At 38.4% G+C, this 13500-nt stretch overlaps 1 protein-coding gene across 5 annotated transcripts in view; it reads right to left on the bottom strand.

The window, feature by feature from the left end:
• babam2 (BRISC and BRCA1 A complex member 2) overlaps positions 1-13500 on the bottom strand; it is a 214277-nt gene that overhangs the window by 128960 nt on the left and 71817 nt on the right. For 4 of the 5 annotated variants that reach the window (XM_063040662.1, XM_063040664.1, XM_063040660.1 and 1 more), the window contains exon 5: positions 2646-2840. The exons of the other annotated variant lie outside the window; for it this stretch is intronic. In XM_063040662.1, the coding sequence (XP_062896732.1) occupies positions 2646-2840 (195 nt within the window). The remainder of the gene's footprint in view (positions 1-2645; positions 2841-13500) is intronic. 5 annotated transcript variants of the gene reach the window in all.

The raw sequence follows: 13500 nt of genomic DNA, 5'->3' as shown, positions 1-13500 counted from the left end.
TTGACAACAAATAGAACAGACTATAAGATCATTTATTTTATAACTCTTTTTAGATGTTGCCATGATCATAGCAATTCCAGTGCATCAAAAGCATTTGTTGTGAAGCACTTTCGGTCACCCTTAAAGATGTGGAAAGTGTTATTGAAATCTTCAACTTTTAGAACATACGTACATCCTTAATATGCAATATTAATGTATATTAACTCTGCTTTAAAAATTAAAGGTTGAGGCAGTCTCACTCAGTTTGGAATGTGCTCAGAGGATTAAACTACCTTTTAAGAAAAAACTGTCCAATCATCATCTTTCTTTAGCCACTCACTATTATCTGATATATCATTTTATCTCTATCTTTCATCCATTTCAGAGCAAACATCTTGTTTCATTTATTTTGTGGTTCTATACTTCTTTAAAATCTGTTACATCTGTAACATTTTACAGTTACAATGAAAAGATAATTAGAAATGTAAACACTTTTCCTTGCCAGACCTTAACCCAGCCTATTGAAGATTTCTAGTGTTTTTTGCCTACATCCTTAAAAATGTAAAATCTAACATAAACATGGCATAGCTGGTATAGTAAATGCACAAAGGTGCAGCAAGATTGGGACTTTTAAGCTGCCTTATTATGGTGGAAGAAAGGTCATGTCAAACTATGTTCAAATAGAGACTACTTTTACTTATTGGTACAAACTAATTCCATTGTCAACGTGCAACTTGTTCAGCAAATTGACATGATTAAGAAAACCATACGTATTGAAGTACCAGAACTTGCCAATTGATTTATGTCATTCCACTCTTTGCTTGCCCTTTCTAAGCTTGCCTTTTTTTAAAATAACTTGCTGGATTTACACATTAACTGCCAATTGAATGTAGTACAAAAATCAAGTTTGGTAATTGGAGAGAAAGAACTTGTTCAAAAATTGTGATAGTTGTAAGACTATGCCAGCTTCTCCAGTTCAGAATGAAAACAATTAGTATGCAGTCTTTCTCCTGAAAAATCAATTAGAATCATTGAGTAGTAATAGACTAATACAGCATGGAAACTGTCCCTTTGGCTTCACTCATCTATGCTAACCATTTGCTTGCATTTGGCCCATATTCCTCTAAACACTTCCTATCCATATGCCTATCCAAGCATCTTTTTAATGGTGTTATTAAACAGAATATACTATTTCTATAACAGAATATAAATCTGTCAATTTTAAGTATTCTCGTCCTTAAATCAAGAAATGCTCAGAAACAGATGTTGGTAATGTTGATCAACACAAAAAATGCTGGAGGAACTTAGCAGGTCAGGCAACTTCTCTTTCTCTCTCTCTCCCCATTTTTTTTACTGCAATTTACAGCAGCTCTCACTTATACACTTCTTCTGAGACTTTTACTTCTATATGAATCTTTAAATCTCATGGGTGAGGGAAAAATTATCTTTGACTCTGTTATTTATTAAGGTCCCAGATGATTCTAGTCCCAATCACATTATAAGCAACATGCATTCTACTTTATATTGAGCAAGCAGGTACCCAAAGAAGTTAAAAAAATGGAGTATGTTGCATGATGTCATACTCCAGCAATATTAAGTACAGTCGGCCCTCCTTATCCGCGAGTTCCACATGCGCGAAATCAACCAACCGCGAAACGAGAAAACCCGGAAGTGCTCTTCCAGCACTTGTTGTTCGAACACGTATAGACTTTTTTTTCTTGTCATTATTCCCTAAACAATACAGTGTAACAACTATTTTACATAGCATTTACATTGTACTAGGTATTATAAGTAATCTAGAGATGATTTAAAGTATACGGGAGGATGTGCGTAGGTTATCGTGGATCGGAAGCAAAAAAAACCAGAAGTTCTCTTACTAAGCAAGTCGGAACAGGTACATCCGGTATTATTTAGAGTCAGTTAGTCAAATGCTTGTCTCAGTATATAGTATATATTTTACCTTTCTATGCATATAAAACACTTAAGAAACGTATGTTTCAGCACCGGGCTCGGGAACAGAAATTCCCCAGTTCGATCCGGTGACAGACCGCTCCCCAGCGCTCTCCATCCCTGCTGGGTTGAGGTGGAGGATCAAAAACCCAAACCCAATAAGTAAACCACTGCGTTGCTTAGTAATAATTGTAGCTTTAATCGGGGCAGGGCTTTTCTCACTTTATCCTTTAAAATTGTTCCGATCATTGACCGACTGTAGCCTAACGCTTTTCCAATGACCGATGGCGTTTCACCTCTTTCCGATCGCTTTATTATTTCCACTTTATTTTAAATTGCGATCATGATTATTTTCATGAACAGAAACACTGCGGATTCAGAACTCCACCGTCAGGTCCGAATGTCCACCGCTCTGAGACAGGTTAAATAAGGTCAGGGGTTCCGTTGGGTCCTAAGGTCCACTGCATTAAGACAGGTTGAATAAGGGACTTGAGCATCCGCGTTTTTTGGTATCTGCGAGGGATCTCGGAACCAATCCCTCGCGGATAAGGAGGGCCGAATGTACAATCTTCAGTGTGGACTATACAAATTATTGGAAAGGCTTTGGCAAGGAGATGCTCAGGAATATTCATGCAAGTCTTCTCTTCTTCTGAAGCTATCATTAAAGATGTAATGAATTATTTCTATTACAATTACTATTATCAAAACAAATTTACCCAATTATTCTTTCTCCCTGCATAGATTTCCATATTGTCTCCGAATTCAGGTCCCTCTTGCAGTGCTGTGTATTCAAACATAAGACGTGAGCTCTCATGGAGTCGATCACACTGGTATTTGTGGTACTGCTGTACCAGTTCTTTAATAACAAGCAGAAGACAGTCTGGATTCTGGGAGTTCCAGCCATTCAGATGCTGCACATTGTAGAAAAGACAGACAAAAAAAAAAATTTGGGTTAGGGTCCTAGTGCTCTAGAACTTAACAAAAATTCACTTCACTTAAGCCACACAATCTTTTCATCCACAGATTCTTTAATTTTACTTAGTATTTCAATTGCTGGCACTGCAGTTATGTTGTTCTATCCCTTTCATATACCTAGCATCAAATGTCAAATATTCACCCAGTTTCCAGATTATAATGTGTAATACAGAAGAATTATACAGATCAGTGACTTTTTCTGTGATATACCAACCCACATTTTGGGTATCACCATCTAGTCAAAGAACCCTGTATCCAAGATCAGCTGCATGTCTTTAGGAAACTATTCAGCCACTATCCTTTGAAACAGCCACCCAGTCTCTCATTCCCCCAGAAATCCCTCCCTTAGATTTCTTACCAACTTAATATCGAATTCCCTTGTGAAAGTTACCACGAAATGTGCTTCACCACATTCTTCTAAATAGACAAAATGTGGAATATACAGCTTTTCTGCTGGTCAAAGTTTTCAAGCATGTTTACAACAAATTCAATGCACATTCATAATTAGTAAATTAATAGGGATTCTGCTCATAATTAAAACCTCTCATGATCAAATCAATAAAACCAACTAAGCAATCATTTGAATAAACAGAAAACAGAACATTAGTTGCTTAATTGGTTCTAAAGGAACTGTGGATATATGCACAGAAACAAATCACTATATGATTTATTTATTTTATTTAGTGATAAAGTGTGTAGCAGGCCCTTACAGCCCTTCAAGCCACACTGTTTTTTGTGATTTATCTTGCGATTTTAGTACCAGTTATTGCAACAAACACTTACTTTAAGAGTTACTAATCTGAGCTATAAGGCAGGTTGGGAATTTATTCCTTGAATGTAAGAGACCAATTGTAAAGATGTATAAAATCATTGAGGACATAGATCAGGTGAACACACATTCTTTTTTCTAGGGAAGGAGGAAACCAAAATCTAGAGGGTTTGGTTTAAGATCAGAGGGGTAAGATTTAAAAGGGATCTCGGGGCAACTTATTCGCATGCATTCATGGAAAGTGCTGCCAGACAAATTAGTTGAGGGAAGTACAATATTTAAAAGACATTTGGACTAAGAACGTAGATAGAAGGGGTTGAGAAGGACGTGGGGAAAATGTGGGCACTATGGTCAGCAAGGACAAGATGAGCCAAAGGTCTGCCTTCCATACTGTGCTACTCTATGACTCCAGCCTACAGAATGTCCACTGAGCTCCCTTCTCTGACTACTTGCAAATTCACCTTCTTACAAATGAAAATTTCCATCAAAGAATGATGTGACAATCCTAAAAATTGAAGCAAAGAATAGGCTTTTTCCATTGAGAGTAGGGGAGATTCAAACAAGAGGACATGAGTTCAGAGTTAGGGGACAAAAGTTTAGGGGTAACATGAGGGGGAACTTCTTTACTCAGAGAGCGGTAGCTGTGTGGAATGAGCTTCCAGTAGAAGTGGTAGAGGTAAGTTCGATGTTGTCATTTAAAGTAAAATTGGATAGCTATATGGACAGGAAAGGAATGAAGGGTTATGGGCTGAGTGCAGGTAATTGTTATATGGTTATATAATAGGAGTAGAAACAGGTTATATGGTTCCTTAAGCCTGCTGCCTTCAACTCCACATTCTGCCTTTTTAATATAACCCTCGAGTTCTAAAGAAAGCTAAAAGCGCAGGCTTGATTGCATTCAACAATTCTGCCTGTACAATCCTCTGAGGAAATTAAATCTCTTATTAGCATCTTAATGGGTGACCCCATATTTGAAATGATGCCGCTTAGTTTTAGATTTGCACACATTTTCACACATCACTCATCAATTTTTTGCATAATAATTTTAATGTACGTCTCTTTGCATCCACAATTTTCTTGGCCATCCTTGTACCTACACTTGGTTCCTTCATCTGTGGTTAATAAAAAATGTAAATAGTTGTGGCATCTGTATTAATCCTGATAGCATTCCACTAGCTGCAAAATGCCAAACTGAAAATGGTGTATTTATCTGAACTCTGTTTCTGGCAGCTAGCCAATCCTCTATTCATGTTAATTTTCAGATTTCCTTTCAACACAAGAGGTGGCCATTTGCCCTAGAATCCAAGTTGGCTCTCAGCATAATCCCGTCAATCCCATTTCTGCACTTACTTCCTTGTAACCTGCTTCTCTCACATGAACATCAAACAGTCTAGCATGGGGATAGGCCCTTCTGCCCACCGTGTCTGTGCCAACCATGATGCTAATCTAAACTAATTTCATCTGCCTGCACATAGTCCACATCCCTATATTCCTTGCCAGTTCAGATGTCTATCCAAATACCTCAACGTTGCTAACATATCTGCCCCTACCACCTTGTGGCAGTCAATTCCAGGCACCTATAACTCAGTGTAAACATTTTGCTCTGCACATCTCCTTTAAACATTCTCCCATGCCCTCCAATATCTACACAAAATCTCTCACAATTTTAAAAACTTCTATTTGGTTGCCCACAGCTTCCATAGAAAGTAGGTTTGTCCAACCTCTCCTTGTGGCTAATACAGTCTAATCTCAGCAACATCCCAGTGAACCACTTCTGTACTTTCATTGAGAGCCTCTACATTCTTTCTCAAGTCTGGGGACCAGAACTTTAGCCAATACGTCAAACATGGCCTTACCATGTTTTATACAGCTGCAACACAAACATTAACTATTTCTCAATTCTTCCAAAACTCACCCACAAGCTATACTAGTCAATAAGCTGTAAGATATCTTTGGATGTCGGGGGGAAACTCATACGGTCACAGGGAGAATGTGCCAGTTCACCTAGAATCAAACTCTGGTCCCTGAAGCAGTTTGACTACAGCACTACATGTCATTGAGGATAATAAATTACCTCCAATGCTATTACCTTTTATGTAACACCTTATCAAATGCATACGGGAAATTCAAAAATATCACACCTACTGGTTCCTCTTTATCTGTCCTACTTATTATGTCCTCAGAGAAGTTTAACAAATTATATAATACAATTCAGTAATAGAATAAAATCATGTAAATTCACATCATTTATGCATTATAACCACAGTAATCAAATGAAAAGCTACTCAGCCTAATATGACCTTCAAGCTTTAAGTCTGCAGGTTGCAGATGTTCAAGCACTCATCCAAATATCTTTTTAAGTTCAAGATTATTTAAGTGCACAAGTACTGACTAATTATACTCTGTATCTGGTGTAGGACAAAAAAAAGCACAATAAAATAAATAATACGATAATTAAAAACACAATAAATAAGATAGCTTACGTAATACACTTTGTAGATTGATTGTGTGTCAATAAAGTGACGTTAGGCACAGAAAATAGCTGTACTTAAGGTGACTGACAGGAAATGATAAATTAGTGGTGGTGGGGGTTGTGGAAATGAGGGCTTGTGGCTGGAGTGTTGATCAGCCTTACTGCTTGGGAGAAAGTAACTGTTTTGAAGTTGTTGGCTGAATCAAAGGTGGTAACAAATCAGCATACAGGAGGGAGATTGAACAACAACGACCTCTTACTCAGTATCAGCAAGACCAATGAGCTGAGTTTTGACTTCAGGAGGAGGGAAAACCAGAGATCCGTGAGCCAGTTTATATCAGGGAATCAGAAGTGGAGAGGATTAGTAACTTCAAGTTCCTTGGTGTTATCATTTAGGAAGGACCTGCCCTGGGCTCAAGACAGAAGTGCAATTAAAGGAAAGCACAACAGTGCCCCTACTTCCTTAGAAGACGGCGAAGATTCAGCATGACATCTAAAACTTTGACAAATGTCGAAAGATGTATGATGGAGAGTATATGGTTGCATCGCAGCCTGGTATGGAAACACCAATGCCCTTGAACGGAAAATCCTACAAGAAGCAGATATGACCCAGTCCATCACAGGTAACGCCCTCCCCACCTGTGAGCACATCTATACACATTTGCAGCTACATTCATTTGCCCATCACTGAAATGTTCCCACAACCTTGGCGCTCTTCATCTCATGTTCCTGATATTTATTGCTTATTCATTATTACTTCTTCTTTCTTTTTGTATTTACACAGTTTGTCGTCTTTTGCACACTAGTTATACATCCAGTTGGTATGGTCCTTCATTGATTCTACTATGGCTATTGTATTTATTAAATATGCCCACAAGAAAATTAATCTCATGGTTGTATATGGTGACATATATGTATTTTGATAATGAATTTACTTTGAACTTTGATTTACTTGTAACTTTGGTGGTACAGGCGTGGACGCTACGTAGCCTCCTCCCTGATGGGAGTGGGAGAAACAGTTTACGAGCAGGGTGGATGAGATCCTTCATGATGGTCCTTTTCCCGCACCTTTCTGTACATATATCCTTAATGGCAGGTAGGCTGGTGCAGGGATGCATTGGGCAGTTTTGACTACCCATTGTAGAGCATTCCTGTCCACAACAGTGCAGTTTCCATACCATGCAGTGATGCAGCGTGTTAAAATACTCTACTGTGCATCCAAAGAAGGATGTGAGTATAGATGTGCATAATCCAGCTGCCTTCAGTCTCCTCAGAAAGTAGAGGTGTTGGTGAGCTATCTTGACTACGTAGGATATGTTCTGGGACCATGAGAGGTTGTACAAGATGTGAACTCCCAAGAGTTTGAAACTGCAGTGCCGCCAAGGTAAAGAGGGGTACGAGTGTTAATGTTTAAAAATGCTTGGTGAGGTTTCTGTGATTTTACTTAGTACTGATTCACACTTATCTTTCACATATCAAACACATGAAAAGCCAGGGGTTTTCATACCATTTGTGGGCAAATTTTAGGAATAACATTGCTCTAAAATTCCGGTTTTCTGGTCAAGATGGCGCCTGCGTACAATAGTCCTTCATTCATATCTTCTGGATACACCATGAAACTATATATTTCACTTATTTTGTGTCTTTTACATTTGTTTTTCATCTTGAACGTGATTCTGGAACTATTGGAGCCTGTGATTTACAGTTTGCAGATTGTTTGGGTGTTTCTCTGCAGTCTCTGAGGGAATTCTGGGAGGCAGAGGCAGCGTGTCGGAACCTTGCATTCAACTTCATTTCACTGATTAAAGCTTCAATTGTTTGTTGATTCAAACGACAAGGGAGATTGATTCGCTGGCCGCACGCCTTTTTATCGCTGGTGAGATCACCCCGTTATGAAGAGGGGAGGCATCCTTTTTTCCGCTGGTGAGATCGCTCCGTGACTGAGAGGGGGAGACTGCCTTTTTACTTCTGGTGAGATCGCTCTGCTACAGAGAGGGAGAACATTGCCCAAGTTTTGTGTTTTGGATGTGGACCTGTACTGCAGACTTTTGTTTCAGTCTTATGGTTTTTTGTATCTGTGTTTTTTGCCTGATCTTTCTCGTTCTTTTGTGTGCAGGGGAGGGGGATTTGGGGGTCAATGTGCCTGTTCTGTTTTTGTCTTTTTTTTTGTGTGGAGAGGAGGGATTTGGGGATTTCTGATTGTGCTGCTGTTCTTTTCATTCTTGGTTTCGTAGCTATCTGGAGAAGAATTTCAGAATTGTATACTTTGATCATAAATGAACCTTTGAAGTCCAGAATACCATTCCTCATTATATGCACAATCTTCTTCAAGTGCAATACTTCAATTTCTTTCTAAGTAACATGAGCATTGCAAATAAAAATTAAGTATTTCCTGGCTCTGTTCAGTTTGTTGCTGCAACTTCAACTTGGATCAATACTAGAGACCATAAAAAAGCTTATTTGTATCCTTCATTCACACATATTCAAGTTGTTCATCATCTTGGAAGGGAAAAGACCTTCACAGTGAATGAGAGTTTCGAGATTCTTCTCTCAAGCTTGCCAATTGACCACTATATCAATAGTTAATTCCACAAAATGCATAGAAGCTCCAACCAGTATGGATTGCCACAACTGGTTGAGGCCACACACTACATGGTCCTACAAATCATTTGGTTTTACTGACTACAACGAGATCACATATTAGTGTTTTAAGCTACCAGCATCTAAACTTAAGTTCTCTACTTTTAGCATTTTTATTTTCAATAAATTATCATTCTATGTTTTCATTCAGTCTTCCTTTCCCAATCTTAAAAAAAATTTAAATGATCTTGGCTGGAGCTGTAGTCCCCTTATTTGCTTAGCTGCGAGTGTTCAGACTTCATTCTGTGTGGTACATTAACCATCTGGGCACTGATATGTTGAGGTTCATAATTTCTGGGATCATGTCCCAATTGAAGGCTTCATTGTAAAATATAAATAAGGACTTGCCAAATACCGTCAATCACTAAAAGATCTTGGGAACAGATGTTCAGTCAGTGATTACTCTTCCCTTTGACCAGTACCCAAGAACTGTCCAGACTGATGGAATAAACTTATGCCCTGCTTCAAACCTCCAAAGCTCTTTGTTGCCTACCAGGTGACAGTAAGCTTCTCACAATTGGATTGCACTTGATGGATTGAAGGATGAATGTAGCGATGGGGAAAACACTTTACAGATTAGATGTTAAACAGAGCACTGTTAGTCCTCCTAGGTGAACAGCAGGAATCACATTACACTCCATAAAGAAGATCATAGGGAGCTAATCATAATCTCTGGCCAGTATTTCTCGTTCAATTAACACCACTTGGGCACTTAACACATAGCTGCTTTTTAGTTTTTGCTTTTCACAGTGATAACTGCATTCCCCAATATTATAATATTAACTTTGTTTCTTAAATACTTTTACTATGAGATTTCTATGATAACACCAAGCAAAAACTGTCCATTTACTGAGCTGCTGGTACAGTCGCATTAACAACCCTCTTTTTTTAAATATAATTTTTATTGAGTTTTCAAAAATACATGAAAAGATAGTACCTACCCTTCCCCCCTCCCCCTCATATAAAGTCCTACCTAAAAAGAAAAAAAGAAAAAAAAGAGAGCCGCCTGGAGATTGGAAGGTTTGCACATGCTCCATGGAATTCAAAATAAAATTGGTATACTTATTCGTTACTTTCCCCAAGGGACCTAGATCTTTATCGGAGCACTTAAATACGCCATCCTATCTTTTGTAAATAAGGGCACCAAATATTCAAAAATGTTACATATTTATCTCTTAAATTATAACTAATTTATTTTTTGTGGTGTAATATATAATTGGTGTAAAAAGTTATACTAATCTAAGTCGAACATTTATTGTGTTTGTCATACTGTCAAGGCACAGTCTTGACCAATTTGTTTCATCAATATTAATATTCAGATCTGTTTCTCATTCTTGTTTTGACTTAAAAATTGCTACTCCCCACTACAACAACACTACCCACCCAATCTCTCTTTAATTTCTGATATTCTGTTTCTGTTAAATGCGTTTCCTGTAAAAAGGCTGAATCTATCTTCATTTTCTTAATATGTGTTAAGATTCTTTTTCTTTTCACTAGTCCATTAAGCCCATTAACATTAAAACTCAAAAAATTCAATAAATTAGTCATTATTTTTAACAAAGTTACTCCAATCTAAAACATTACTTAACTTCTCAACTCTCATAGTTCCTTGGGGAATCTCTTTGAACTCAACCATGTTGCTATGCGTTCCCCCCCCCCTCAATCAACCAGGCAAAAAGAAAAAAAGAGATAGATGAGATATATAAAAAAAAGAAAAAACAAAATACCCCCCCACTAATGTTGTGAATGAAAGGATACACAACACTACCCCCCTCCATTTTGCGGGTCGTGGCTAGAGCCACGCTTGCACACATGATTAGCGTAGCAATTGATCAATGCTTCTTCCAGCTCCCCCGCAACAAAAAAAATTATATATATATAAAAAAATTAATGTTACTATTCCCAAACAGTATTCCTCAAATTTTAACCTTACTTCCTCATATAATTAGTAATATATTTATATATTCATCCGCCTTCAAAAATCCAACAAGTCCATTCTTTGACCCAGTCTTCTTCTTCAATCCATCTCGCTCCCCTGGTTTTGTTCTTGTACCTGGTGAATATTCAGAGAGTCTTGCACAAACTGCTCCGCTTTCCGGTAATCATCAAAAAATCTTTTTTCTCCACCAGTCAAAAAAATCTTCAAGGTTGCAGGGTAACGCAATATAAAATGATAACCGTGATCCCATAGGATTTTTTTCACTGGATTAAATTTCTTCCTTCTCTTCAAAAGTTCATAACTTATGTCAGGATAGAAAAAAATTTTGTTCCCTTGAATCATCAATGGCCCTTTTCTATTCTTGACAGCTTGGGTAGCTGCCTGTAGAATCCTTTCCTTGTCTTGAAATCTTAAGAATTTTATTAAAATTGCTCGTGGATATTGGTCATCTTGTGGTTTTGGTCTTACAGCTCTATGTGCCCACTCAATTTCAATTAATCGGCCCTCCTCTTTCATTTGCAAAACTTCCGGGATCCATCTTTGAAAAAATTTTATTGGATTTCCTCCCTCCATACCTTCTTTAAGACCAACAATTTTAATATTATTAAGTCTACTAAAATTTTCCAACATGTCCACTTTCTCCAAGAGTCGATTTCTTTCCGTGTTCCAGACAAGCAAATCATTTTCTGTTTTTTCCACTCTATCATTAATATGCTCCATTTTTCTTTCCATCTCCTGAAGCTTCTTATCCATTTTATCCTGTATTTTCATAGCTTTATTATAGCACATCTTCATGTCTCTAAGCTCTGCTCTTACTTTTCTTACTTCAGCCGTTAATTGCAATAAAGCCTCTCTTATGTCTCCATCATCTCCTTTAGTTCCAATCCCTTCCAGTTCTTCCTCCTCTTCTTCATCTGTATTCTCTGCGGTATCCGATTCTGACTCTGAGTCACTTTCAGTTGCAGTGGCTGTCGGTTCTTGTAGTTTGAGTTGTATCGATTTGCGCATGCGTTCTTCTTTGCGCATGCGCATTTCCGGCACCTTCTTCCGAGAGACCGCTACCGCCGCCATTGCTCCCTGTCCTCCGGCAGAGATAGAACACATCTCCTCCAAAAGAGATCTAACCTGAGTCCGAGGATCCATCGCTGCAGTAGGCCTTTTTTTCTTCCCATCTTGCGGCGGCTTCACAACAACAGACTTCTTCTGTTGCGGTTTAGGAGGCATATCGTAAAGTAGTCTTGCAAAGTTATAAATAGTTTTCGGAAAGTATTTATTAACTTTGTTTTGCTTAAACGGTAGTTTGCTAATTTTTTACGGGAGAGCTGGATTTACACGTCTCAATCCCATGCTATCATGTGACGCCCCCATTAACAACCCTCTTGAAGTACATTGCATTTGACAAAGGGATACAGGTGTCCAAACAAATGTTCCACAAAATGGACAAAAATTAAACCTTACAACTTGGAAAGGTGACACTATGGTCTCTCGTTGGTACTTCATTAGGGCAAACAGATACATTTTTATGATAGTTGATAAATACTTTCTGATGACTAAAATTTTTGCAGCATAATTTCCAGATCTAACTTAACTCCTGTTCTTGACTTTGATTATATAATGATCTACGTAATATCATCCTCTATTTGAAAATGAGATTTCGTAATGAACATGTCTCAAAATATTTTTGGTTAAGTTTGGAATTAAACATATAAAACATTGGATTAATGCAGTGGTCCCCACCTACTGGGCTGCAGACTAGTACCGGGCTGCAAGGAAACGATATGATTTGGCGATATGAAACGATATGAGTCAGCTGCACCTTTCCTCATTCCCTGTCACGTCCACTGTTGAATTTGAAGCACGCGAGGTCATTACCCATGTGAGGTCATCAGTCGGTCATTAACCTACAACTACTCGATGAGTAAAAAAAAAACATCGCTTGAAAGTTTCTTTGGAAGAGGTGGTAGGGGACATAAAAGGCCTAACGATGATGATAACGCAGAGACAGCTGAGACCAAGAATGCAAAAAAAAAAGAAAGCTTCCTTCAAAAGAAAATATGACAAGTCGTACATAAAATATGGCTTTATTGCCACCAGTGACTCACACGCTCCAAGCCCCCTGTGTCTGATATGTGGAGACAAGCTGTCTAATGAGGCAATGAAGCCCTCAAAACTGCTTCAGCACCTTGTGTCCAAGCACCTTGCACTTAAAGACAAACCTGTTGAGTTTTTTGAGTGGATAGCAAAACTCGCTTATCTGTGTGACATCTTCAACCTGCTCAATGAACTCAATTTGTCACTTCGGGGGAGAATGACAACTGTCTTCAAGTTGGCAGATAAAGTGTCTGCTTTCAAAGCCAAACTGGAACTGTGGGGATGACAAGTGAACAGGGGCATACTTGACATGTTGCCAACATTAGCTGGGATTTTGGGAGAGACTTGAGGCTGCACCGTTCTTCTCACAGCTGGTGCGCGGTCACCTATCTTCGCTGTCGACAGAATTCGAGCATTACTTCCCAACTGCAAATGACCTAGGAATTGCAAAGGAATGGGTCCATGACCCATTTGTGAATGTCCCCAGTGAATCATCCATGTCAGCGCAGGAAGAAGATCAACTCCCCGAACTTGCAAATGACGGTGGGCTGAAAAGTAAGTTTGACATAACATCTCTGCCGACATTCTGAATCAAAGTCAAGGCTGAATAATCCTGAGATAGCCACGAAAGCACTGAAAATGTTGTTTCTATTTGCATTTGAGTGTATTAGCCACTTATAAGTG

Source organism: Mobula hypostoma, chromosome 2, assembly GCF_963921235.1.
Source record: "Mobula hypostoma chromosome 2, sMobHyp1.1, whole genome shotgun sequence".
NCBI lineage: Eukaryota > Metazoa > Chordata > Chondrichthyes > Myliobatiformes > Myliobatidae > Mobula > Mobula hypostoma.
This window is presented reverse-complemented; position numbering and strand designations above follow the sequence as displayed.